The sequence below is a fragment of the Apiospora aurea genome (genome assembly GCF_038362705.1).
Source record: "Apiospora aurea strain CBS 24483 chromosome Unknown utg000001l_segment0_segment0, whole genome shotgun sequence".
In the NCBI taxonomy this organism is placed as follows: Eukaryota; Fungi; Ascomycota; class Sordariomycetes; order Amphisphaeriales; family Apiosporaceae; genus Apiospora; species Apiospora aurea.
The window spans coordinates 2580422-2602769 of NW_027117388.1; the positions used below are offsets into that span (position 1 = coordinate 2580422).

The window sequence follows — 22348 nt, forward strand, 5'->3', positions numbered from 1 at the left end:
CTGTGTCAGCTCGAGGCCCTTGTTCTGTCGTCGTGCTACGCACTCACTGTATCGCATCATCATAACCACCGAAGGGGCTCGGCCCTACTTGGTCCATCGACTCTGGCGTCCGCCACTCGTAGGGCATGCCCTCCTTACGTACAGCGGCCGGATGCAGGTCCCATTGTAATTGCCACCCCAAACTGACTCAACAGTCTCACAAATTTGGCTGGAGCCCGCTGAATGAGGCTCGCTTGGAATATGTTGGACTAGGCAGCCGGCTTGGTACTGAGCCGTGGACTTCCAAATCCAAACGCCCCCGACACGGGGCCAGGTGCATCTTGAACTCTTCTTCCCGTGTTGAAAGCGTCTGTTTTATTATTCCTCTTTTGCCAAACGATGGAAAGAGAGAAAATTGACTCTTCCGCGTGACCTGTTACTACGGCGCCTCCCGTGGATCCAGAACCGCGCCTTTCCTCAACTCTATTCGGGTTCGGGGACGTAGCTTATTAAAACGCGTGGTTTCATCCTTGTGTCGTTCAACGCTGGGAGTGGTGGCGAGTTGCTTCTCCGATACCGAATCCATTCCCTGCGAGGCGTATGACTGTGTCCTGTCTGGAAACGTCTTTCTCGTGCGTGCCACAGCACCGGGGGTTTCTGTCGTTTGGACAGGAGTGGATTGTCCAGCGCAAATCTTTTCTTCTCACGTGGTACAGTCTCGATACGCTGCCTAGGTCAGGACACTCGAGGTCTACTATATTCCCTTCGCCGTGGTCCTACCATCCATGGATCCGAAAAGGGGGAGCAGCCAGGGGGGCGAGGATGGAGCCTGACCCTTGGTTTGCTTGCCCCTTGTGGTCGTGCTGGTTGAGGACGCCGTCTTTGCTCCTGTTTGAGCGAGCTTTGCAAATGTATCTGGATCTGGTGTCCCTCATGGCAGTGTTGGAAAGGGGTCTCTCAGCTTGGGCTTATACATTACTGTATGGACAGGCTACTGTGATACGAATTCAGAAATGGTTTGTCGTGTCGTTTTGGCATGGTATCTAGCGTTGCTCGGCAACAGATAAAGACATTTACGTTATTTCTTTTTGTAAGCTGTCTTGGTATATCCAGCCGCTCGCATGGTATATTGTCCCAGCCAAGAGTGAAAGAAGCATGTGTCACTTCCTTTGAAGAATGTGCAACATATATAAGACAAGGGTCAACAATCACAGCTGGTGGTCGGAACGAATAGAGGAAGGAGGTCGTAAACGATATACTACTTTTTACTCACCAGACAGCACCGGCCGGAACCGCCGCAAAAAGAAATGTTCATTATGGCTAAAAACAACTGTCCGGTCGCCCAGAAAGCCAGATGACTTCAAAAATACATGCCAGCATCAAAAAGATGTATGTAGAACGCCCAAAAAGAACTCTCTGGCGGGGAATTGAACCCCGGTCTCGAGCGCACCCATTTCTCACCTGACGGGGTTCAATTCCCCGTCAGAGAGCAAATGACAAGCTCGCATACTGACCACTATACTACCAAAGACGAGTTGCTAGTTAATTGGATGAAAGATGGTTGCTTTAAGCTTTCCTATATTGTTGGGTGACGACCCCAGCTTGATTTGGTCCATAAGCCCAAGATACCCCCAAAACCGGGGGCCTATGTCTAGGTACGAGTTATGTCACGTAGCAGTTACGTGTATGCATCTTATTCTGCGAGTAAAGAGTCGTCGCATTATGGTGATGACCCCTTCATCCAATCTCGTTGGCCCTGTATTCATACTTATCAACGCCCCCTTTTGGGCTTCGGAGACACCCCCCTACGTACAATTACTGATCCAATAAGTGTCTCAATAGATACTAGTAACACTCCGGCGCTTCGCGCCTCCGTTCTGCTCTAGTAATTTTAGCGAAGGGTACGGCCGTGTAGGCCGCCAGCATCTGCCACTAGCTGGCCGGTCAACGCTAGCCCTTTCCCTTGTTACCACCGGCTACCCTTCCCTCGTTACCACCAGTTATCCTTCCCTCGTTACTACCGGCTACCCTTCCTTTCGTCGACGCCAGCCCCTTTTCCCTAGGTCGTCGAACGCGTACCATCGACACCCTCTTCGCACGGGTCGTCAAAAAACGAACACCCTCGGTGGGATTCGAACGCACGACCTTCGTCTACGCCGGCCCCCCTCCCCGTACACTACCACACTACCACACGCCCGATCGATCGGCTACGAACGCTTACGCACGGTTGAACGCGGCTTTGGCGTCACTTACCGTTACGTGATCGCCACAAACTTCTATTAGTACTATAGACTATTAGTACTATAGATAGATGTCAACTAGCTCTTGAGATGGTAACGTTTGTGTTCTTCTTGATGCCCGGCGACAGGCCTGCTTCCACGTCATGCTCATGGTGGTCGTTGCCCACCGCGGTGGCGTAAGGAGGCGCCTGGATCGGCGACGAAGAGGCTGATGAGCGCCACCTTCTGCCGCCGGGGCATCTGCAGGTGAGGGAGCTGGTGGCGTATATGGCGTTTTTTTGCGGTCGAGACACCCAGCCCCTGCCTGGACGGCCGGGCGATAATCCCAGGTGGCGTGCACGGGGAGCAGCCGAAGACGGTCGTGAAGGCGGCGGTGAGCGAGTACGCGACGACGACGAACAGCATGGAGTAGACGGCCCAGCGGACCTTCTGCACAGGGGACCTTCTGCACAGGGGACGGTTGGAGGTACAGCAGAAGGATGGACATCTTGGCCGTCGTGACGGAGAGGGCCCAGATGACCGTGGAGGCCGTCATGTACTGTGTTTATCACGTATATCGTCTGTGTGAGCGAGGATTTCGGGTATGTGGGGTGTCACGGAAAGTGAGAGAACAGGATCAAAGGGAACGTGGTATATTTTGCTTACAATCAGAAAACGAGGCAATACTCGTTGAACGGCACGTTGTACAGATGCCGGCCCATGACATACTCGGCGGCGAGAGCGCCATTCCAGGTAGTCATCCGCAAGCAGTCCGCGCCTGAGAACGAAGATGCGGGTGTACAACCGAATCATGAACGCAACGAAAGCGGCAATGGTGAAGCCGTAGCCGACAAGGTACACGATGTCCGAGTGGTCGTCCGGGTCGACGAAGTTGGACAGGAGCCCTTCGGGGTGTGGATAGGCCGGTTGCGCCGCTGGGGAAGGAGTTTGTGCTGCCATGACTTTGCCTTTGGGCCAAAATAGGTGAACTTGGCTGTGGCGGTTCTTTGCTGAATCGGATAGGACTATGAGTAGAAGATAGCAGTGGTTATATATGACCGTTTTCGGCGATTGCACGATGCATCCTTCAGGAGAACCCTTTTCGCAACACCGTCGATTACTCCAGTATTCATCTCTTTATGTCACAAAAGATGAACATATGGGCCTTCTCTTACCGAGAGGGCATGCTGTAGACCCTGCTTGGTTTCTGTTACTGCGCTGATCAAATTTGGCTGCCCGGACTTCACTTCGTATAGCCCGCCGCTTGATAGATAAACTAAATCAAACACCAGCTGGAACGATTATATGTATCCAGCATGTGAACCAGTAGCACAGAAATGCATATCGGATATCCGTGGCATTAAAGGGGTACAGTGATTACACAGGCTCCTCCCCTGAAATGAAATTTTGTTGGTTCTTGGTCGGCCAGGTTACGGATGATCAGGTGCCCACCGTATGGAATCCTCGAAGATTCTGTCACATATGACTTGATATGTCCCGACTGGATGGCTCTCTGCAAGGGTTGCGTGGTTTTTTTTAGGCGGGCCACTTTCATCAAAGTAAGATGAAGAAGGGTATCGTTCTTTAGAGGTCATTGCAGTTGCACGAAGCTGGTGGGTTCCTGATGCATATTCGATATCAAGAAGGACGCGGAATATGCCGATGCTGGGCCGTCTTCCGAGTCGTCTGCTTGCTGGCTACCGTTGTGGGATGCCAGTCATATGACGAGAAAAGGGAGAATTCTGAGGTAAAATGGGTGACGGCTGTCGCTGTTGAAGTAAGGGGAACACGCAAAGGATTGCCCAATAACTGTGACAATGCGACTCTGTAACACACGAGCTTCCGCTATAGCAAGTTGGGCGTTGATCCTTTCCGTTCGGGTAGGGCTGACCGTCGGATGCCAAGGCCTTTGATGGGATCTAGATCCGGGGGCCCGAAACATGCTTCCCCGCCATTGCACAACCTCGGTGTTCTCCTCCTGCCCTGACCCAGTGCTCTCTCCTCGGCTCGGAGCTGCTCACTTGATTCGGTAAGGAGGTCCGCCTGGCCCAGCATGATGCTCTGATAGCCTAGTGGGATGGGGTTCCGGGCGCTTGGGAACAATAAGTAGCTGCTTGAGAGCCGATCTATAGCTGCGTCTACGCGTATGCTGACCGACACGCGCAGGGCCGCTCCACAGCACTGGCTCTCGCGACCTTTGGCGCCTACGTGTCCATCTGCGGGCGAGACCCCGAGCGGCTGGCGCGGGTGGAGGCGTGGATCCGGGCGACGGCGGACAAGTTCCCGGGCCGCGACGGCCGGAAGCAGCTGGACGCCAACCTCACGGGCGTCTTCTACAGCATGCGCGCCGAGCTCCGCCGCATGGGGGCCGGCACCGCCATCGTCAACGTCGGCAGCATCCTCGGCACCGCGAGTCTTTCCTTTAATCACTTCTCCTACTCGGAGAACGCAAGGGCGCGAAAGAAAAGACCAAGAAGGCTAACCACGTTGCTGCGTTAGGGACCATACTGCGACGCTTATGTATGATGTCGACCTGTTGCTGCAACGAAAGAGCCGATACGGTGCCTGGCAATTAGCGTAGTTGCCAATTCGTAGGAGTGATTGTCCCATCATCTGTAGCCCAGTTTGTTGTGGTGGCCCTCGAGCACCAGGCAGCCAGGTGTGTGCTAAGAACCAGCCTCGGGGACCCAAGCTGATTAATTAAGCAGTTTGCTTGCAGGGGCAACTTCACTAACACGCAACTCCACCCGCCCCCCGCGCTACCTTTTTTGAGTGGGCGAAAGAGCCGACACCACCAACGAATGGACAAGACACCCATTTATTTACATGGACTTGCGCCACGACGATCCCACGATATCTTCTTGGTGAAGACTCGCGTCCTGCACAAGCACAAGAGACACCGGCCACCCAGGAACGTGCCCGGGCACACAACCACCACACACAACGACTCTAGCTTTGCCAACACATCATGTGGTACGCCGCCCCTCCTGTTCCCCTACTATCTCCAACGGTCCTCTCTACCCAACCCCGACATTGCCATCCCTCCCGCTGCGTGACCCAACCTGTGTCTTTACTGACCCGAGCCTCCTCCCCCGCAGCAAACACATCCTCAACGCCCAAGTCAGCATCCGCAGCCCCTGCTGCCGCAAGTGGTTCGACTGCGCCGACTGCCACCACGAGCAGGAGTCGCACCCCCTGAAGCAGACGCTCGAGCTCGTCTTCGCCTGCAAGAAGTGCCGCAAGTGCTTCCGCAAGGACGCCCAGGAGTTCGAGGACGCCGACGAGTACTGCCCCCACTGCGACAACCACTTCGTCCTCGAGGCCGTCACCCCCCAAGCCCGCCCTCAAGGTCGAGGGCGAGGACGCCCGCGTCGACAACCGCATGCTCAAGGACGACCGCGTCAAGGACGGCAAGCAGGGCGGCGACAGCATGGCCATGCGCACCGTCTTCGACATCGACAAGGACGCCGACCGGCTCGGTTGAAGGGGAGAGCGAGGGAGAGAAAGGGAAGGAGAAGGTGGCTGGCAATGTATATGCAATACCTAAGATGGCAGCCAAATACGTATGGCCTAGAGGATAATCAAAGGCCACCACATAAACCGAGCTTCCCTCGACATTGACGGCGATGGGGAGTATGATACCACTTTATAGATTTCACGGAGATGGCGTATAGGCACGAGAGAAACGACACGCGGGGAGGCCCCCAAAGTGTGATCCGACAAGGCTACCGTGGATGCATTCGGGTGTCTTGTTGATGATAGTGTACAAGTTCGTGAATAGGACCCGTCACTCTATGGCTCTGTCTACTGGGCCACCCTACCGGCCCGGGAACCTCGGGAGCGACAGCCGTTCCCTTACATAAACCCGTTTGGCCTGCCACTAATGTATCGTCGTCGTCATCATCATTACTCGCCGCTGCCTCTCGTCAGGATGGCAGCGCTGCCTTGACCCGGTGTCCGGCCGGTCTTCTTCTTGGCGGCCTCCTCTTGCTTCTCCTCCTCGATGGTCTTGACGTAGTTCTCAATGTCCTCCACCGGCAGCATCTCGACCGTCTTGCCGGGCGCCATGATGGCAATCTCGATGTTCTTGGCGCCGGTCTGCACGACCTCTAGTAACGACTTGATGGCCAGTCGGATCGTGGCCTCGCGATCCATGTCCTCCTTGTAGTTTCGCTCCAAGAACTCGCGTACCATCTTGCTGGAGCGGCCGATGGCATTGGCTTTCCTGTGTCCGTGGTCAGTTGCCGCGACGTCACGTCGCTCGCACATGGCGAGCAGAGGGTATCGGGACGTACCAAGCAGAGTAGATGCCGCTGGGCTCCGTCTGGTACAGCCGGGGGACCTTGCTGCCCTTGTCGAAGCCCACAATCATGGTGCTGATGCCAAAGGGCCGCACGCCACCGCTCTGCGTGTAGCGCTGCTGCACGCCGGCGACGTACTTGGTGATGTACTCGATGGAGACGGGGTCCTCGACGGTGAGGCGGTGGGACTGGGCCTCGAGGCGGGCCTTGTCGACGAGGATGCGGGCGTCGGCGTTGAGGCCCGCGAACGCCAGGCAGACGTGCGTGTCGAGCAGGCCGATCTTGGAGGGCGTGATGCGCGTGTCCTGCAGCTTCATGGCCGACCGCTTCTCGCAGCCCAGGACCACGATGTCGCTACCCTTGACTCCGACCGCGCAGGTTCCTACACAGCAGCACAAGACGGCATGTCAGAAGTGATGATACGTAACGAGCGTCGGGTGTTTTATATGGGTTCGTACCTCGCTTCACAGCTTCGCCGGCATATTCGACCTGGAAGACGTGTCCATCGGGACTGCAAGGAATGGTCAGAGTCGGTTCACGGCCGGGACGGGGTGCATTGCCACGCATTACCTGAAGACTGCGATGATGGGTACGTATTAGCTTGAGATGCTGGGAGGGAGGGCGAGGGCCCATGCTTACCTGAAAGTGCTCGATCGTAACCCGACGCCATGATTGCAAATCACTGAGAGCAGGTCCTTGGATGGTGCTCGTGATTGGGATTGACTAGAAGGTTGTTGGGTGTGGCGTGGTTTGGGTATCTTGGGATCTTTCGTCGACGTCGTTTGGCTTGTTTGGTCTGGGGGGCATGAGGTAGAGTAGAGGTACAGGCACAGGCAAGCAAGGCTGCCAGGTTGACGAAGCTCCCAGCTGCTGCGGGTGCACTCCAGCCTGGGAGCTCATCCTCCCCCGCCAGCGGGCTAGCTCCAGCCACATTTGCTGAGATCAATCAAGCCTTAGGCACGCCATTCGTCAAATCCAGCCACACGTCCCCTCTGAGTTGGGTGCAAATGATCTACATAGTTGTTCAAGGAGCAAGGCAAGTCCAGAGAGAGATTCGCCTTCACTTACACTACCAAGAACCGGGTCGGCGTCATTCTCACTGACCAGCTGGTGAGACTTGCTACGGTGGTTTGAAAAATGTCTGGCACAAGAATCGGGATCATCCAATTGGAGTCCTTATCAAGTACTGCAAACTCGCGCCAGAACAAGCAAATACCTGGGGGTCCAATAGTGATGATATACTCAACCAAGCATGCTTGGTCAGCTTTATTGAAGCATAGTCTAGCCGTGTCTAGTATACCGTTACAGGTGTTGACCATGCCATTGTACATCACCAAAATATTTCGCCTGTTTTTTTTCTTTCTTTCTTTCTTTCTTTCTTTCTTTCTTTCTTTCTTTCTTTCTTTCTTTCTTGCCTTCCCTGTGTCCTGCCCCCCCACGCCAAACCATGATCGCCTTTAACCCCGGACGTATCCATCCTACCCGGCACTGAACTCGTACCGGGCCTTCAAGAATGCAGCCCAAGACATCAAAGTCATGATCCCATAGATGCCAGTAAACCAGGATCCTCCTCGGCCGGGAGCCGACGGTCCGGATTCCGTCGCTTCCCGCCGCCTTGAACACCAGATTTGATGCATACCAATGCTGCGCCGTCGATGCTGTGCCTGAGAGCGGTGCTCAGAGGATAGAGACAAGTGGCGCCTTGATGAGAATATCAAAGACCATACTCCGCCGTCTAGTAAGCCCAAGCTCCGTGAACGCTCCAAAGTGGAAACAAATGTTCAACGTCGCTGCCGAGAATTCAATTCTCCAATGTGCTCTGTAATACATTACCGAATGAGAGAAAAGCAATAATGTAAGTGGCTGAGATCTCTTTCCCAGAGCTCCAAGATGCCAAAATGCCAAATCATGATCAACCATAGGTATCGTAGCTCAACAGACTCTGTGCCAGTCCATAAAGACGCGAAGCAGGCCACGTAGGGCCTGACCCCCAGGAACACCCGTATAAATCAACCCAAATAAAAAGGAAGAGCAGCATTCCGTCATGGTGCTACCCAGCGGGACCAAGCCTCGTCCGATCCCCGACGAAAAGACCACAAAACGCCGTGGCACCATGCAGAACGCCTTTAGAACAAAGGGAAGCGGAACAAATCGCTGCGTACGCCGAGACGGGAACGCCCGTGGCGGACGCAATGTACCGGAAAATTTCGACTATGCGGCGGAGTCCAACTTCAGCACCCGCCGAAGTGAATCCTCCATGAACCGCATCTGCTCCGACGACTGGGCGTTGGAGGGCGGCGGGCTCTGCATCTGTTGGGCCTTGGCACTGCCGCCGTTCAGCACAGAGGCTGGGAACATGCCGCGAGGGAGCTTGGGAGGCGTCTGTGTAGCTCCCGTCGAAGTAAGATGCTGGCGAGGTGGCGTCTGGGGCTGTTGCATACCCCCGTTGCCGCCAGAGAACAGGTACCGCTTCAACGCGTCGCTACGGTCCGCGTCCAAGTTGCGCGCGCTGGTTGGGGCGGCATGGTGGACGGAGCCGTTGGCGGGGCGCGCCGCCTTGATACGTTCCGAGTAAGGAGTCGAGAATGCTGGTCCGAGGGATTTCCCGGGATTGCCATCCAGCTCCGTCGACGAAATGCCCGACGAGGGCATTCGTGCTGCAGCAGGGCGCTTTTTGCGGGGGAAGCGCGGCCACTCTGGGCAACGTCTGGCATTCCTTGGGTGAGTCATGCGGTGGGGAAAACGGGCCCGGGGGAATGGCAGTGATGTTGGAAGAGCTGGCACGGCGGGCGGTGCCCGACTTCTCCGCTCGCTGGGCCTTGAAGAAGAACTCCAGAGGGGATTCCTCATTGCGCGGGACGGGCGGAAGAGGGCTACCCAAGCCATCTTCTTCCGAATCCGTAGTCGGCGGCGAAGGCTCCTGGCTTGGCCCCGTCGTGATGGGCTTCTTCACCTGGCTCGGAGAGTCCGGAGCAGAAGTGGTCCTGGCGAGGAAGCTTGGAATGGGCAGCGCCGACGGAGCCGGCGAATGGTGGAAAGTTGCACCGGCGAACGCGGGGATCTGACTAGGAGGAAAAGAAGGGCTGTGACGCTCCTGTTTGACGCCGTTGGCATGGGCAAGACCGGGAGACGCCGTCCCGTTCTTGTTGCGACCCTTGTGCGAATGCTTGCGCTGCTTCTGGGCCGTGGACTGTGAGTTCGGCGCGGCCAAAGCGTCGCCAGAGGCTAGTCTCTGAGGGGTGCTGGGACTGTCGGAGTAACCCTGGCGGTAGTTTGCCGCGTCGTTCTCCGAGGCGTAGTTCTTTTGCAAATTGCCGTTACGACCAGGGCGGCGCCGGCCAGGCGTGTTCTTTGGATGCGGTGATGAGTGCATGGTATAAAGGACGCTGTGATGGTATTTGTTGTTGTTGTGAAGATGACATGTATCCAGCCGGATTGAAATAGGAGAGAAATAGTGGGAAGACCGAATCGTCTTTGAATAACGGAGAACAAAAGGCTCGACTTGTTGATGTTGTAAAAAAAAAAAGCCTAGGAAGAGACCTGGAGGAGATGGTTGAGGGCCGAGACAGTGTCAGGGGTCGCAGTCAATGCGGATTGCGGGGTGGTTGATGATCGAGACTTGGGTTGCGCAATGCGACAAAGACGAGAGGCAACCGAGCGGTTGAAAGATGTCTGAAGAAGTTGTCGGGAGAATGACGACAGGAGCTTTCGGCTTCTGGCAGTTGTTTCGGAAGAGAGAGGTGAGAGCCGAGATTAGCTTGGCGGACGATGTGCGATTTGCGAATTTGTCTGGATGAGTTGCGGTCGCAAGCTGGATTGGCTCATATTTGTTGTTGATGAGGAATGGGAAAGAGGAAGAAACTTGACGATGGCGGGTGCGCAGAAGGGGGAATCAAGGAAACAGCGGCTGAGTTGGGAGGAATTATGGAGTCTGCTCCATTCAATGCCGCCGGTCGCTGTTTGCCCGCCCTGGGACAGAGGCAAAAGTACCTTTTGGCCTTTATCTGCCCTTGTCTGCGTGAAGCGGTACATTAATGTTGCATGGAGACCGGGCCAGGGGAGGCCTAAGTGGCAGCTAACCTACCTACTTCCCTAGCCAGAAATCGGACGGGGGCAGGCAGTCAGGCGATTCAGCCAAGGTGCACTGGGAGGAATGACGACAGTTGCTTCTAGCTGTCAGATCCTACGACACATGTATGGAGTGCGCGTCCCAGGATTTACCAGGTGCAGAAGTGGAAAGCACGGTTCGAGTTGAGGTCAAGAAGTTTCAGGACCAATATGAGGAAATGCAACATTGAAGATTTCGCCTGGACTGGCCTGGCGTAATCACTTGGTAGAAACTCGCTTTTTCTTCGCGATGTAGGCAGGTATAGCCTAGATCCGTAGCATGGTTCCGGAGGCAGCTAGTTGGGTGCCTAACCTATGGAACCAGGCATCGCCAAAACGCCGTCAATGTTTAGCAATTGCAGGCAGCTGGCAAGAAAGCGGAACGGCTTTGGAGATTGGGGGCGGACAGTGAACCAGCTGCACTGGAGAAGATCAATTAAAGCTGATGGGAAATTAGACAAGACGTAAGATCCCCCATCGGGCACCGGCTTTGAGAGTTTGATTTGCATAAGTTATTGGGTTTGGAAACGGTGATCATAATTGACGGGTCGTCCACAGATGGCGCGCCTTATCTGAAGCTGAGAGAGCAATAAGGGCGTTGCGTTGTTGTATGGATGGCTGGCTGACGAGCTGGAGTGGGAGCAAGAAGGAGGGGCAACATGGCTGCTACCTAGGTCAGCGCATATCGGCAGGCAGCTCGAAATGCACTGAGCTCGACACCTTTCAGGCCACCACTTGCGTTTCCTAAGCACTCATTGCACATCATACCCAACAAGGCTGAGAGAGAGAGCAACGCTCCAGACATTGTATTGACCAAATTGCTCGTTGGATTCTTTCATTCAAGAAAAGTTCGGCGTATTCGGCTCGACCCTGTTGTTGCGGCCTTTTGACTGGAAAAAGGTGAACTTATTTCTACCTACAGACTTTCTTCCCGCAGACAAACCAGACCATACTAATCTATCCCTCTTCTATCTCTCTCTCTCTCTCTCGTACATAATTGACAGCCATCCACCATTCAGTCACCGATCGGCGTTAGGCAAACGACCAGAATTGACGTCTGCGCATCCGAAACCACAACAGTCTCCCGCGGCATTCTCTCCTCGACTTGTTAAGATAGGGAAAAAGTAGAGCTTGAATCCCCGGGCGACTCCCTTCTATCCATCCAGTTGGCGGCCCTCTTCTGCAGCTTCCAACAACACCAGCACCATGGCCGACATCGATATGACTGATGCACCCACCACTTCCGTCGCCAAGAAGGCAAAGTCCGGCGACGCTGATGCCAAGGGCGAGGGTAAGAAGCGCTTCGAGGTGAAGAAGGTACGAGTTTTACTGCTGCTGCTGCTGCTGTTTCGGCCTGTTACTGACTTGAATGACTTCATTATTAGTGGAACGCCGTCGCGCTTTGGGCGTGGGATATCGTCGTCGACAACTGCGCCATCTGCCGAAACCACATCATGGACCTCTGCATCGAGTGCCAAGCCAACCAGGCATCGGCTACAAGCGAGGAGTGTACAGTGGCTTGGGGTATTTGCAACGTGAGTATTTCATCCGTCATATGAAGAGTCGACTTCCCGCCCAAGACTGACAAACCCGTCCTTCTGCTAGCACGCTTTCCACTTTCACTGCATCTCACGTTGGCTCAAGGCGCGTCAGGTGTGTCCCTTGGACAACCGAGACTGGGAGTTCCAGAAGTATGGCCGTTAAGAGCAATGCATGGCTAGCGTGGGAGAATACGAGGAAACATCTGAATTCGGGACGCTTGGAAAGGGACAAAAAGCGGTATGGCAAGGTTGGAGTTCCCTACGAGTCACGAGGCGGTTCATGACAGGCAGGCCACCACGTTTGTTCTCAGCATGCCTACAATATGATACAGGCATTCCTGCCCAAGGCAGCGTGTTTGGCACGGCGGGAGCCAGATAGAGGTTGTACACGTTATACGAATTCTGATTTTATGTACCGGCAGTCATCGGCGGCCATTTCTCTCTTCCTTCCCCATTGGCAAGTAGCCGACTGCTTACTGCGTAAACATCTTCTCGTCCACCACTATACTCTGATGTGCTTGTGCGGCGGCTGCTCCGCCCCCGACGGGCAACCACTTCACGGGGTGTTTGTTGAAGAAGGGCCAGGGAGGAATGACGACGAGGAAGGTGACGACGGTGCCGGCGAGGCCGACCTTTAGAGCGAGTGCGATGTCCTGCATGAAGTAGCCCACGAAGAAGGCGATGGTCTACCCGGGTTTCTGTCAGCAGGAGTGATGGACACGTGGGAACGGGTTGCTGATAGGTTAGACGGGTCAAGACATACCCCGGCCAACGATAGCATAATCGTGGAGATGATTTCGGCAAGCTTCTGGCCCTCGAAGTCCTGCGGCAATCTCAAGTCAGTACGCGACCCGATGCGTGCGTAGCATGAGGAGCAGGTAATCGTAGTCTCACAATCTGGCCGTCGACCAGGTCTCGAACCTGATCCAGGATTTGTTCTGCCATTGCTGCTGCCGAAGTGCAGAAGATTGCAATCAATGTGCGCTGGGTAATTGCTGGGTTGGAAACTCGAAGTTTTTTCGTGATCGTCCTGCTGGTGCCTTGTGGATGTATCACGCAGTCTGCATCGTATGTAGCCTCAAGACGCTCAGGTACCTTTGGGGATTGATTGGGAGGCGCTCTCCACATTGATTGATCTGGCCAGAAGCAGGCCGAGCGAATGCGCACGGACCATGACGCTCAATCCTAGGTAGCGATCGATGACTTGATCAGCGGGATGTCGGCTGCGTCAGTCAGCCCTGTCCGTCCTCCGCCGTCGGCCATTTCGGATGGCGATTGTTCCAATAGCCCCGTGGGCCAATCACGGAGTATCACCATATCCATGCCATGCCATGACTCCAGCCGCATTAGGGAATTCCAGACCGCAGTTGTCAGTGGTCACACCTCCTACTGCCTACTGCCAGGATGACTTCATCCCACCATCTCTCTGCTCACTGCTATCTCTCCAGGCAACCCTAGACCACTGCCCGGCACACCACTGTATGCCCGACATGTGCTATATTGCCCGTGACTGGTATTGGCCGATTTGGTCAGCAAAATGCCTCAAAGGACCCCTCGGTCAGAGTAAGTCGAGATCACGAGGAATTCTCGCGACCACTCCTATGCCCCCAAACCTAGTAGTCTTTGGCCTTTGGTCCCGGGTGGCATTAACGGTAGATCTGGCCGACAGGACGGGAAACATTGCCGACAGCAAGGGCGAGATGGATGGCTTTATCTACTAGCTAGCAGATATACTACTGCACTAATGGACGACTGTCAGATGCTGCCAACGGCGTGCGAATGCATGCGACCAGCCTCTTTGTACATATAGATCTGTAGCTTGGAGGCAATTGCCCTCGATCAAACTCTCTTGGTGTATCTGGCGAACGCACGTGGTTATACTTTGGGCCACTGGGGACATATCATGGGGATAACGAGAGTTGGTCGACCCTTGAGCTTATTAGCTGCTCGTTCTAGGCATTCGGGACTAATACTAACCATCGATGTGGGAGTTCTGCACCGGACGTGGAGAGTCACGTCTAGGGCGGGCGAGAGAGAGCAGGGAACGATCTCGTTGGTTCTGCCCTGCAACTCGACGGCCGCCTATGGTACAGGGATGTACGACCAGCCCATTAGGACGGCTGAATATAGGGTACACTGTCTTAAAAACATTTTTTCTCTATAAATCTTTAAATTTCTTCTACCTATACACTACTATTTTCTTGCACGTTTAGCTACCCTTTTTCGGTTAATTATTTTTTTCCTTCCGGCGAACCGCTATTAAGAATTTATTTATTAATATACTTTCGCCCTTACCCCACTATTCTTAACGACGCGCTTAACGACGCGCTTAACCTTAAAAATTTTTATATATTATTCCTTTTTATCGTTAATTATAATATTCCCGTTAAAACCCTATTAAAATCTTATTAATTATATATAATCGACGGGATTTTAATAATACTATCTTAATTTAAAAACTATTAACGGTAATTATAATAACACTTAACGCTTTTAATATACCCTCCCTAAATTTTTTATTTACTCGATCGCGTATCCTCGTTTAATTAATCACGATATAGATTATATTTAATAACTAGATTATAAAAATAAGGTAAAGTATTTTAATTTTAAATTAATAGGATAGCCGTTATCGATTTTAATAACTATATAAGAGGAATATAAAATAGATTCGGTTAAATTAACGTCCTAAATTATCGAAGGTTTATAAAACCACTCTAATAGTAAAGTTTAGTAACTCCTTAGAAATAACGTTATAAATACCTAATCCTTATCTTTCTTTAATCGTTATAATATTTAGTATTTTATCCTAGGATATTATAAAATAGTTCTATATAAAAACGCTATATAATTAAACCCTTATACTAATTAAATTTAAAAGTAGGAAAAGTAATACCTAAGTAATCGCCTTTACGGAATATTTATTTCTTTTAAATATTAATATCTATAATACTACACTATATAACGTATACCGCGATACTTAAAGTCGAGGTCCTTTAATAGTTTATATCGTTAACCGTAATTAATTTAATAGAAATTATACTAATTACTCCTTTAAAGGTCGTTAAGGTTATTACTTAATTAATAAAAGTAATTTCTTATATTTTTAATATTTGTATTATTTTTACATATTAATAATTTTATTTTAAAATAAAGAGAAGCTAAAAAAAAGCTCGCTATATCCACGATTAAGTTATTACCATACCTACTAACCGCTAAATAAAGAATATCCTTAAAGCCGACTTCGAAAATATTTAAGCCTTTATAAAGGCGGAATTAAAGCGTAAACCCTAAAAAGTAATAAAGATTATACACCCCCGGTTTAAAAAATATTGTATTTATTAAATTAATATTTTAAATAATAAACGAGGAGTTTAAGGATAGATTTAAAAATTTCGGGCAATATATAAATTTACCTATAGCGGAAGTTATAGGTAATATTAGCGTTATATTAATAAATAATGAAATATAATTATAACCTTATACCTTTTAAAAAATATTACTATAATAGCGATTTAAAAATAATTATTACGGTTCGATAATATAAAAGTATAATATTAAAAACGTAAAACCCCTAACGTGGTTTACCACTACGCGACGCATATCACTTGGCGACGCACCTCAATTCAATTCCAATACAATTAAACTTCAACGCGTAATACCTCCACAACCATAATGCCTAATCAATCCCAAGAAGATCGGATAGTTTTAGCAATTCAAGCGACACGAAACGGACCGAATCAAATAAGCCAAAGAGCAGCAGCAAAAGCTTACAACATACCCGAATCAACTTTACGCCATCGAATCCACGGCCGAACTTCAGAACGCGAAATCCGACCGAAACGACGTAAAATAAATCCAACTGAAGAGGAGGTACTTCGCAAGCATATAATTGATCTGGATATCCGAGGGATGCCTCCCGATCTCGCTGGTGTAGAAGATATGGCTAATCTCCTTACCGCGTCGCGCGGCGGCGACCGCGTCGGCAAGCACTGGGTCAGGCGCTTTATCGACCGCAACCCGGACCTGAAGACCAAAATGAATCGTCGGTACGATTACCAGAGGGCTCTTTGCGAGGATTCTAAAGTTATTTCTGCCTGGTTTGCGCTGGTCGCGAATATAAAGGCGAAATACGGGATCGTCGACGAAGACATCTGGAATTTCGACGAGACCGGCTTCATGATGGGCATGATCGGGTCAACACTCGTCGTAACACGCGCCGAGCGGCGTGGAAAGGCGAAGTCGGTCCAGCCTGGTAATCGGGAATGGTCAACGGCGATTGAATGCATTAATTCGCAGGGCTGGTGCATTCCGCCGTTCTTGATCGTTCAAGGCCAATATCACCTCGCGAACTGGTCCCGCGAAACCGATTTACCGGGCGACTGGGTGATCAAGCCGACTTCCAATGGCTGGACCAACAACGAGACAGGCCTAGACTGGATCAAACACTTCGATAAACATACCAGATCGCAGACGAAGGGTCGCTACCGCCTCCTGATTCTCGACGGCCACGAGAGCCACATTTCGGCCGAATTCGAGGCATACTGCCAGGACAACGATATTATCACTATTAGTATGCCTCCCCATTCATCGCACTTGCTCCAACCTCTCGATATAGCACTTTATTCGCCTTTAAAACGTGCTTATTCGAAAGAAATCGAGCTATTTATCAAGGCTTCTATAAACCATATTACCAAGCTCGAGTTCTTTATCGCCTTTAAAGCCGCGCATTTTACTGTTTTTACGGAAGCCAACATCAAATCTGGATTCAGCGCATCTGGTTTAGTACCTCATAACCCTGACGAGGTAATTAGCAAGCTGAATGTGCGTCTCCGGACGCCTACACCTAACCCATCCCGTCCAGGGACGGCCAGTACCTACGACCCTCAAACGCCGTCCAACCCCCAACAAACAACTAAGCACTCTACTTATATCAAAAAGAGGGTGTCTACCCATCAAGGAAGCTCTCCGACGCCGATTTTAGATGCGGTAGACCAGATGGCGAAGGGTATGACCAAAATGGCCCATGAAATGACCCTTATGCGCGATAGGATGCATATGCTGGAGGAGGCTAATTTGGCACTTTCTAAGCGCCGGAGAGCCAAAAAGTCGCGAGTCCAGCTTGGAGGAGCCCTTACTATTGAGGAATCTCAGCAGCTACAGGACGAGAAGGCAAAAGGGAAGCGTTCAGCGCCCGATGAAGGTGAAAATGGGGGTTCGTCGAAGCGGAGGGCGACCGGTGGAAGGCGCTGTGGTGTTTGCGGCGAGACAGGTCATAATGCGCGAACATGTGAAAAGGATATAGAATCAAGCGAGGAATCGGATAGCGAGTAGTTTTAATTGATTTTAAGCGTTGTGGTTGAATTAATTTATGTAAAAGGGTCGAGAAGTGGAAAAGGTGCGTCGCCAAGTGATATGCGTCGCGTAGTGGTAAACCACGTTATATCTTTTTCCTCGTATATATTATATTAATCGTATATAATTAACATACTTATTATTAAATAAAAAACTCTTTTAATTACATCCTGTCGGGTTTTATCCTTATAAACTATCTACGAATTATTTAAACGCTTAAAGCCGCTATTATATTATAATTACCTTTACCTTTAATACCGTTTAATATTTACTTTAAGATTTATAGACATTCTTATAATTATATTAAAAAAGTATATAATTTACGCTATCCTTATTATAATCTTTTATTTATTAACGACACTATCCTAATAACGCTATAAACCGCTAATTAAATTAATTAAAATATTAAAAAAAGAGATAGTATTTATTAACCTATCTAGTAATTCGAATATAAATATCGAATTAATATCCTTTAATAATACCTAATAAATTACTATCGCTCCTACGTAATAAAAATTTATATTTATTATAATTATCCCTCTTTAAACGTTTTAAAACTAGCCCGCTCTTATAAGAATACCCTTACCCCGCTTTGATACTTATCGATCTAGTTAAAAGTAAACTAATCCTAAACGGGCTATAAAGCTTAAATAGGAAATAACTTTAAAAAGTATATTTAAAATCGCGGAGCGATACTGTAAAATAAACTACTTTAAAAATTCATCGAAAGTTAAATAACTCCTTTTTAAATTAAATATCGGCCCCGTAACTATTAATATACTATAGGCTAATATTTAAGTTAATTAATTAAATCGTTTATTATATAGAAAAATAATTAAATATAATATATATAATATCCTCTTAGCTATCGATATTATTACGTTAAAGTAACGTGGTTTACCACTACGCGACGCATATTACTTAGCGACGCACCTTTTTTATTTCTCGACCTTTTTATATAAATTAATTTAATTATAACGCTTAAAATTAATTAAAATTACTCGCTATTCGATTCCTCGCTTAATTCTATATTTTTTTTATATATTCGCGTATTATAACCTATCTCGCCGTAAATATTATAACGCCTTTTACCGGTCGCCCTCCGCTTTAACGAACCCTTATTTTTATTTTTATCGGGCGTTAAACGCTTCTTTTTTACCTTTTCGTTTTATAATTACTAAAATTTTTTAATAATAAAGGCTCTTTTAAATTAAACTCGCGACTTTTTAACTTTCCGGCGCTTAAAAAGTATTAAATTAGCCTCTTTTAATATATATATTTTATCGCGTATAAGGGTTATTTTATAAACTATTTTAATTATATTTTTCGTTATTTACTTTATTATATTTAAAATCGGCGTCGAAAAGCTTTTTTAATAAGTAAATACCCTTTTTTAATATAAATAAAGTGCTTAATTATTTATTAGGGGTTAAACGGCGTTTAAAGGTCGTAGGTACTAGCCGTCCATAAACGGGATAGGCTAAATATAAGCGTCCGGAGACGTATATTTAATTTATTAATTACCTCGTTAAGATTATAAAGTATTAAATTAAAAGCGTTAAATCTAAATTTAATATTAATTTTCGTAAAAATAATAAAATACGCGGCTTTAAAAGTGACAAAAAACTCGAGTTTAATAATATAATTTATAAAAGCTTTAATAAATAGCTCGATTTCTTTCGAATAAATACTCTTTAAAAACGAATAAAGTATTATATTAAAAAGTTAGAGTAAATGCGATAAATAAGGAGGTATATTAATAATAATAATATCGTTATTTTAATAGTATACTTCGAATTCGGCCGAAATGTAGCTCTCGTGGCCGTCGAGAATTAAAAGGCGGTAGCGACCTTTCGTTTACGATTTAATATATTTATCGAAATACTTAATCTAGTCTAAACTTATTACGTTCTTAGTTTAATTATTAAAAGTTAATTTAATTACTTAATCGCCCGGTAAATCGGTTTCGCGGGATTAGTTCGCGAGGTAATATTAGCTTTAAATAAAAAAAAACGGCGGAATACACTAACCCTACGAATTAATGTATTTAATCGCCGTTATTTATTCCCGATTATTAAATTAAATTAACTTCGCCTTTTTACGCCGCTCGGCGTGTATTACGACGAATATTAACCCGATTATACTTATTATAAAGCCGGTTTTATTAAAATTCTAAATATTTTTATCGATAATCCCGTATTTCGTCTTTATATTCGCGATTAACGTAAACTAGGTAAAAATAACTTTAAAATCCTCATAAAAAGCCTTTTAATAATCGTACCGACGATTTATTTTAATCTTTAAATCTAGGTTACGATTAATAAAACGCTTAACTTAGTATTTATTAACGCGGTCGCCGCCGCGTAACGCGGTAAAAAGATTAGCTATATTTTCTATATTAACAAAATCGGGAGGCATTCCTCGAATATTTAAATTAATTATATATTTACGAAATACTTCCTTTTTAATTAGATTTATTTTACGTCGTTTCGATCAGATTTCGCGCTTTAAAATTCGGCCGTAAATTCGATAACGTAAAATTAATTCGGGTATATTATAACGTGGTTTATTACTACGCGACGTATATTACTTAGCGACGCACTTTAATTTAATTCTAATATAATTAAACTTTAACGCGTAATACTTCTATAACTATAATGCCTAATTAATCCTAAAAAAATTAAATAGTTTTAATAATTTAAGCGACATAAAACGGACCGAATTAAATAAGCTAAAGAGTAATAATAAAAGCTTATAATATACCCGAATTAACTTTACGTTATTAAATTTACGGCTAAACTTTAAAACGCGAAATCCGATCGAAACAACGTAAAATAAATCTAATTAAAAAAAAGGTACTTCGTAAGTATATAATTAATTTAAATATCCGAGGGATGCCTCCTAATTTCGCTAGTGTAAAAAATATGGCTAATTTCTTTACCGCGTCGCGCGGCGACGACCGCGTCGATAAATATTAGGTTAAACGCTTTATTAACCGCAACTTAAACTTAAAAACTAAAATAAATCGTCGGTATAATTACTAAAAAACTCTTTGCGAGGATTTTAAAGTTATTTCTATTTAATTTACGCTAATTACGAATATAAAAGCGAAATACGGGATCGTTAACGAAAACATTTAAAATTTTAATAAAACCGGCTTTATAATAAATATAATCGGGTTAACACTCGTCGTAATACGCGCCGAACGGCGTAAAAAAGCGAAATCGGTTTAACTTAATAATCAGGAATAAATAACGGCGATTAAATATATTAATTCGCAAAGTTAATATATTCCGCCGTTTTTAATCGTTTAAAGCTAATATTACTTCGCGAACTAATCCCGCGAAACCGATTTACCGGGCGATTAAATAATTAAGCCGATTTTTAATAGCTAGACTAATAACGAAATAAGCTTAAATTAAATTAAACACTTCGATAAATATATTAAATTATAAACGAAAAGTCGCTACCGCCTTTTAATTCTCGACGGCCACGAAAACTATATTTCGGCCGAATTCGAAATATACTATTAAAATAACGATATTATTACTATTAATATGCCTCCCTATTTATCGCACTTATTTCAACCTTTCGATATAATATTTTATTCGCCTTTAAAACGTGCTTATTCAAAAAAAAATCGAGCTATTTATTAAGGCTTTTATAAACTATATTACTAAGCTTAAATTCTTTATCGCCTTTAAAGCCGCGTATTTTACTATTTTTACGGAAATTAATATTAAATCTAGATTTAACGTATTTAATTTAATACCTTATAACCCTAACGAAATAATTAATAAGCTAAATATATATCTCCGGACGTTTATATTTAACCTATCCCGTCTAAAAACGGCCAGTACTTACGACCTTTAAACGCCGTCTAACCCTTAATAAATAACTAAGCACTCTATTTATATTAAAAAGAGAGTATTTACTTATTAAAAAACTTTTTAACGCCGATTTTAAATACGGTAAACTAAATAGCGAAAAGTATAATTAAAATAGCTTATAAAATAACCTTTATACGCAATAAGATATATATATTAAAAGAGGCTAATTTAATACTTTTTAAGCGTCGAAGAACTAAAAAATCGCGAGTTTAGCTTAAAAAAACCTTTACTATTAAAAAATTTTAATAGTTATAAAACAAAAAAAGCAAAAAAAAAGCGTTTAGCGCCTAATAAAAATAAAAATAAGGGTTCGTTAAAGCGGAAAGCGACCGGTAAAAAGCGTTATAATATTTACGGCGAAACAAGTCACAATGCGCGAATATATAAAAAGGATATAAAATTAAGTAAAAAATCGAATAACGAGTAGTTTTAATTAATTTTAAGCGTTATAATTAAATTAATTTATATAAAAAAATCGAGAAGTAGAAAAGGTGCGTCGCTAAGTGATATACGTCGCGTAGTGGTAAACTACGTTATAGGAATAAACAAGAAATTATTTTTATTATTAATAAATAAATATTTAAAGCTTATATAATAATAATAAAGATAAGCTTTATTATATCGACTTAAGGTTATAAAATATTCTATAAAAGGACTTCGCGACGTACTTTTTTAATATTAACGGTATAGTCCGTTATTAATAGGTTTAAATTTTAAAGTAAACAAGAATTTAGCGAAGGTAATTATATAAGTACCGGTCTTTAAGTTTTAGGGTATAATAATAATAGTATTACATTTATAAATAACCTTTAGAATAAAATTTCAATAAATAATTTAGGATAAAATTTAAAATGTTATAATAATTAAAGAAAAATAAAGATTAAGTACTTATATTAAAGTAGTTAAGGATTTTAATAACCTTAGTATAGTCAAATATACGTAATTAATTAATAAAC

The 22348-nt window shown here is 46.4% G+C and overlaps 7 protein-coding genes across 7 annotated transcripts; 3 read left to right on the forward strand and 4 right to left on the reverse strand.

Moving 5' to 3' along the window:
• Window positions 1-2366: 2366 nt before the first annotated feature.
• On the reverse strand, window positions 2367-3158 carry PG986_000802 (uncharacterized protein; the record flags this gene model as incomplete). The annotated part of the gene is made up of 2 exons (XM_066837024.1): window positions 2367-2645; window positions 2928-3158. The coding sequence occupies 2 exons, from the start codon at window positions 3156-3158 to the stop codon at window positions 2367-2369; spliced, it is 510 nt and encodes a 169-aa protein (XP_066705917.1).
• A 1117-nt stretch (window positions 3159-4275) lies between these two features.
• PG986_000803 (uncharacterized protein) lies at window positions 4276-4697 on the forward strand (the record flags this gene model as incomplete). The annotated part of the gene is made up of 2 exons (XM_066837025.1): window positions 4276-4304; window positions 4331-4697. The coding sequence occupies 2 exons, from the start codon at window positions 4276-4278 to the stop codon at window positions 4695-4697; spliced, it is 396 nt and encodes a 131-aa protein (XP_066705918.1).
• Window positions 4698-5166: 469 nt separating this feature from the next.
• Window positions 5167-5682, forward strand: PG986_000804 (uncharacterized protein; the record flags this gene model as incomplete). Its single annotated transcript, XM_066837026.1, is given in 3 exon segments — window positions 5167-5171; window positions 5297-5522; window positions 5536-5682. The coding sequence occupies 3 exon segments, from the start codon at window positions 5167-5169 to the stop codon at window positions 5680-5682; spliced, it is 378 nt and encodes a 125-aa protein (XP_066705919.1).
• A 422-nt stretch (window positions 5683-6104) lies between these two features.
• PG986_000805 (proteasome component PRE6) lies at window positions 6105-7169 on the reverse strand (the record flags this gene model as incomplete). The annotated part of the gene is made up of 5 exons (XM_066837027.1): window positions 6105-6423; window positions 6494-6881; window positions 6958-7010; window positions 7070-7076; window positions 7139-7169. 5 exons carry the CDS (start codon window positions 7167-7169, stop codon window positions 6105-6107), a joined length of 798 nt encoding a protein of 265 aa, XP_066705920.1.
• Window positions 7170-8710: 1541 nt separating this feature from the next.
• Window positions 8711-9872, reverse strand: PG986_000806 (uncharacterized protein; the record flags this gene model as incomplete). Its single annotated transcript, XM_066837028.1, has 2 exons — window positions 8711-9169; window positions 9195-9872. The coding sequence occupies 2 exons, from the start codon at window positions 9870-9872 to the stop codon at window positions 8711-8713; spliced, it is 1137 nt and encodes a 378-aa protein (XP_066705921.1).
• Window positions 9873-11812: 1940 nt separating this feature from the next.
• On the forward strand, window positions 11813-12310 carry PG986_000807 (RING-box protein 1; the record flags this gene model as incomplete). The annotated part of the gene is made up of 3 exons (XM_066837029.1): window positions 11813-11923; window positions 11992-12141; window positions 12212-12310. 3 exons carry the CDS (start codon window positions 11813-11815, stop codon window positions 12308-12310), a joined length of 360 nt encoding a protein of 119 aa, XP_066705922.1.
• A 310-nt stretch (window positions 12311-12620) lies between these two features.
• PG986_000808 (uncharacterized protein) lies at window positions 12621-13092 on the reverse strand (the record flags this gene model as incomplete). The annotated part of the gene is made up of 3 exons (XM_066837030.1): window positions 12621-12833; window positions 12911-12970; window positions 13042-13092. The coding sequence occupies 3 exons, from the start codon at window positions 13090-13092 to the stop codon at window positions 12621-12623; spliced, it is 324 nt and encodes a 107-aa protein (XP_066705923.1).
• Between the last annotated feature and the right edge of the window lie 9256 nt (window positions 13093-22348).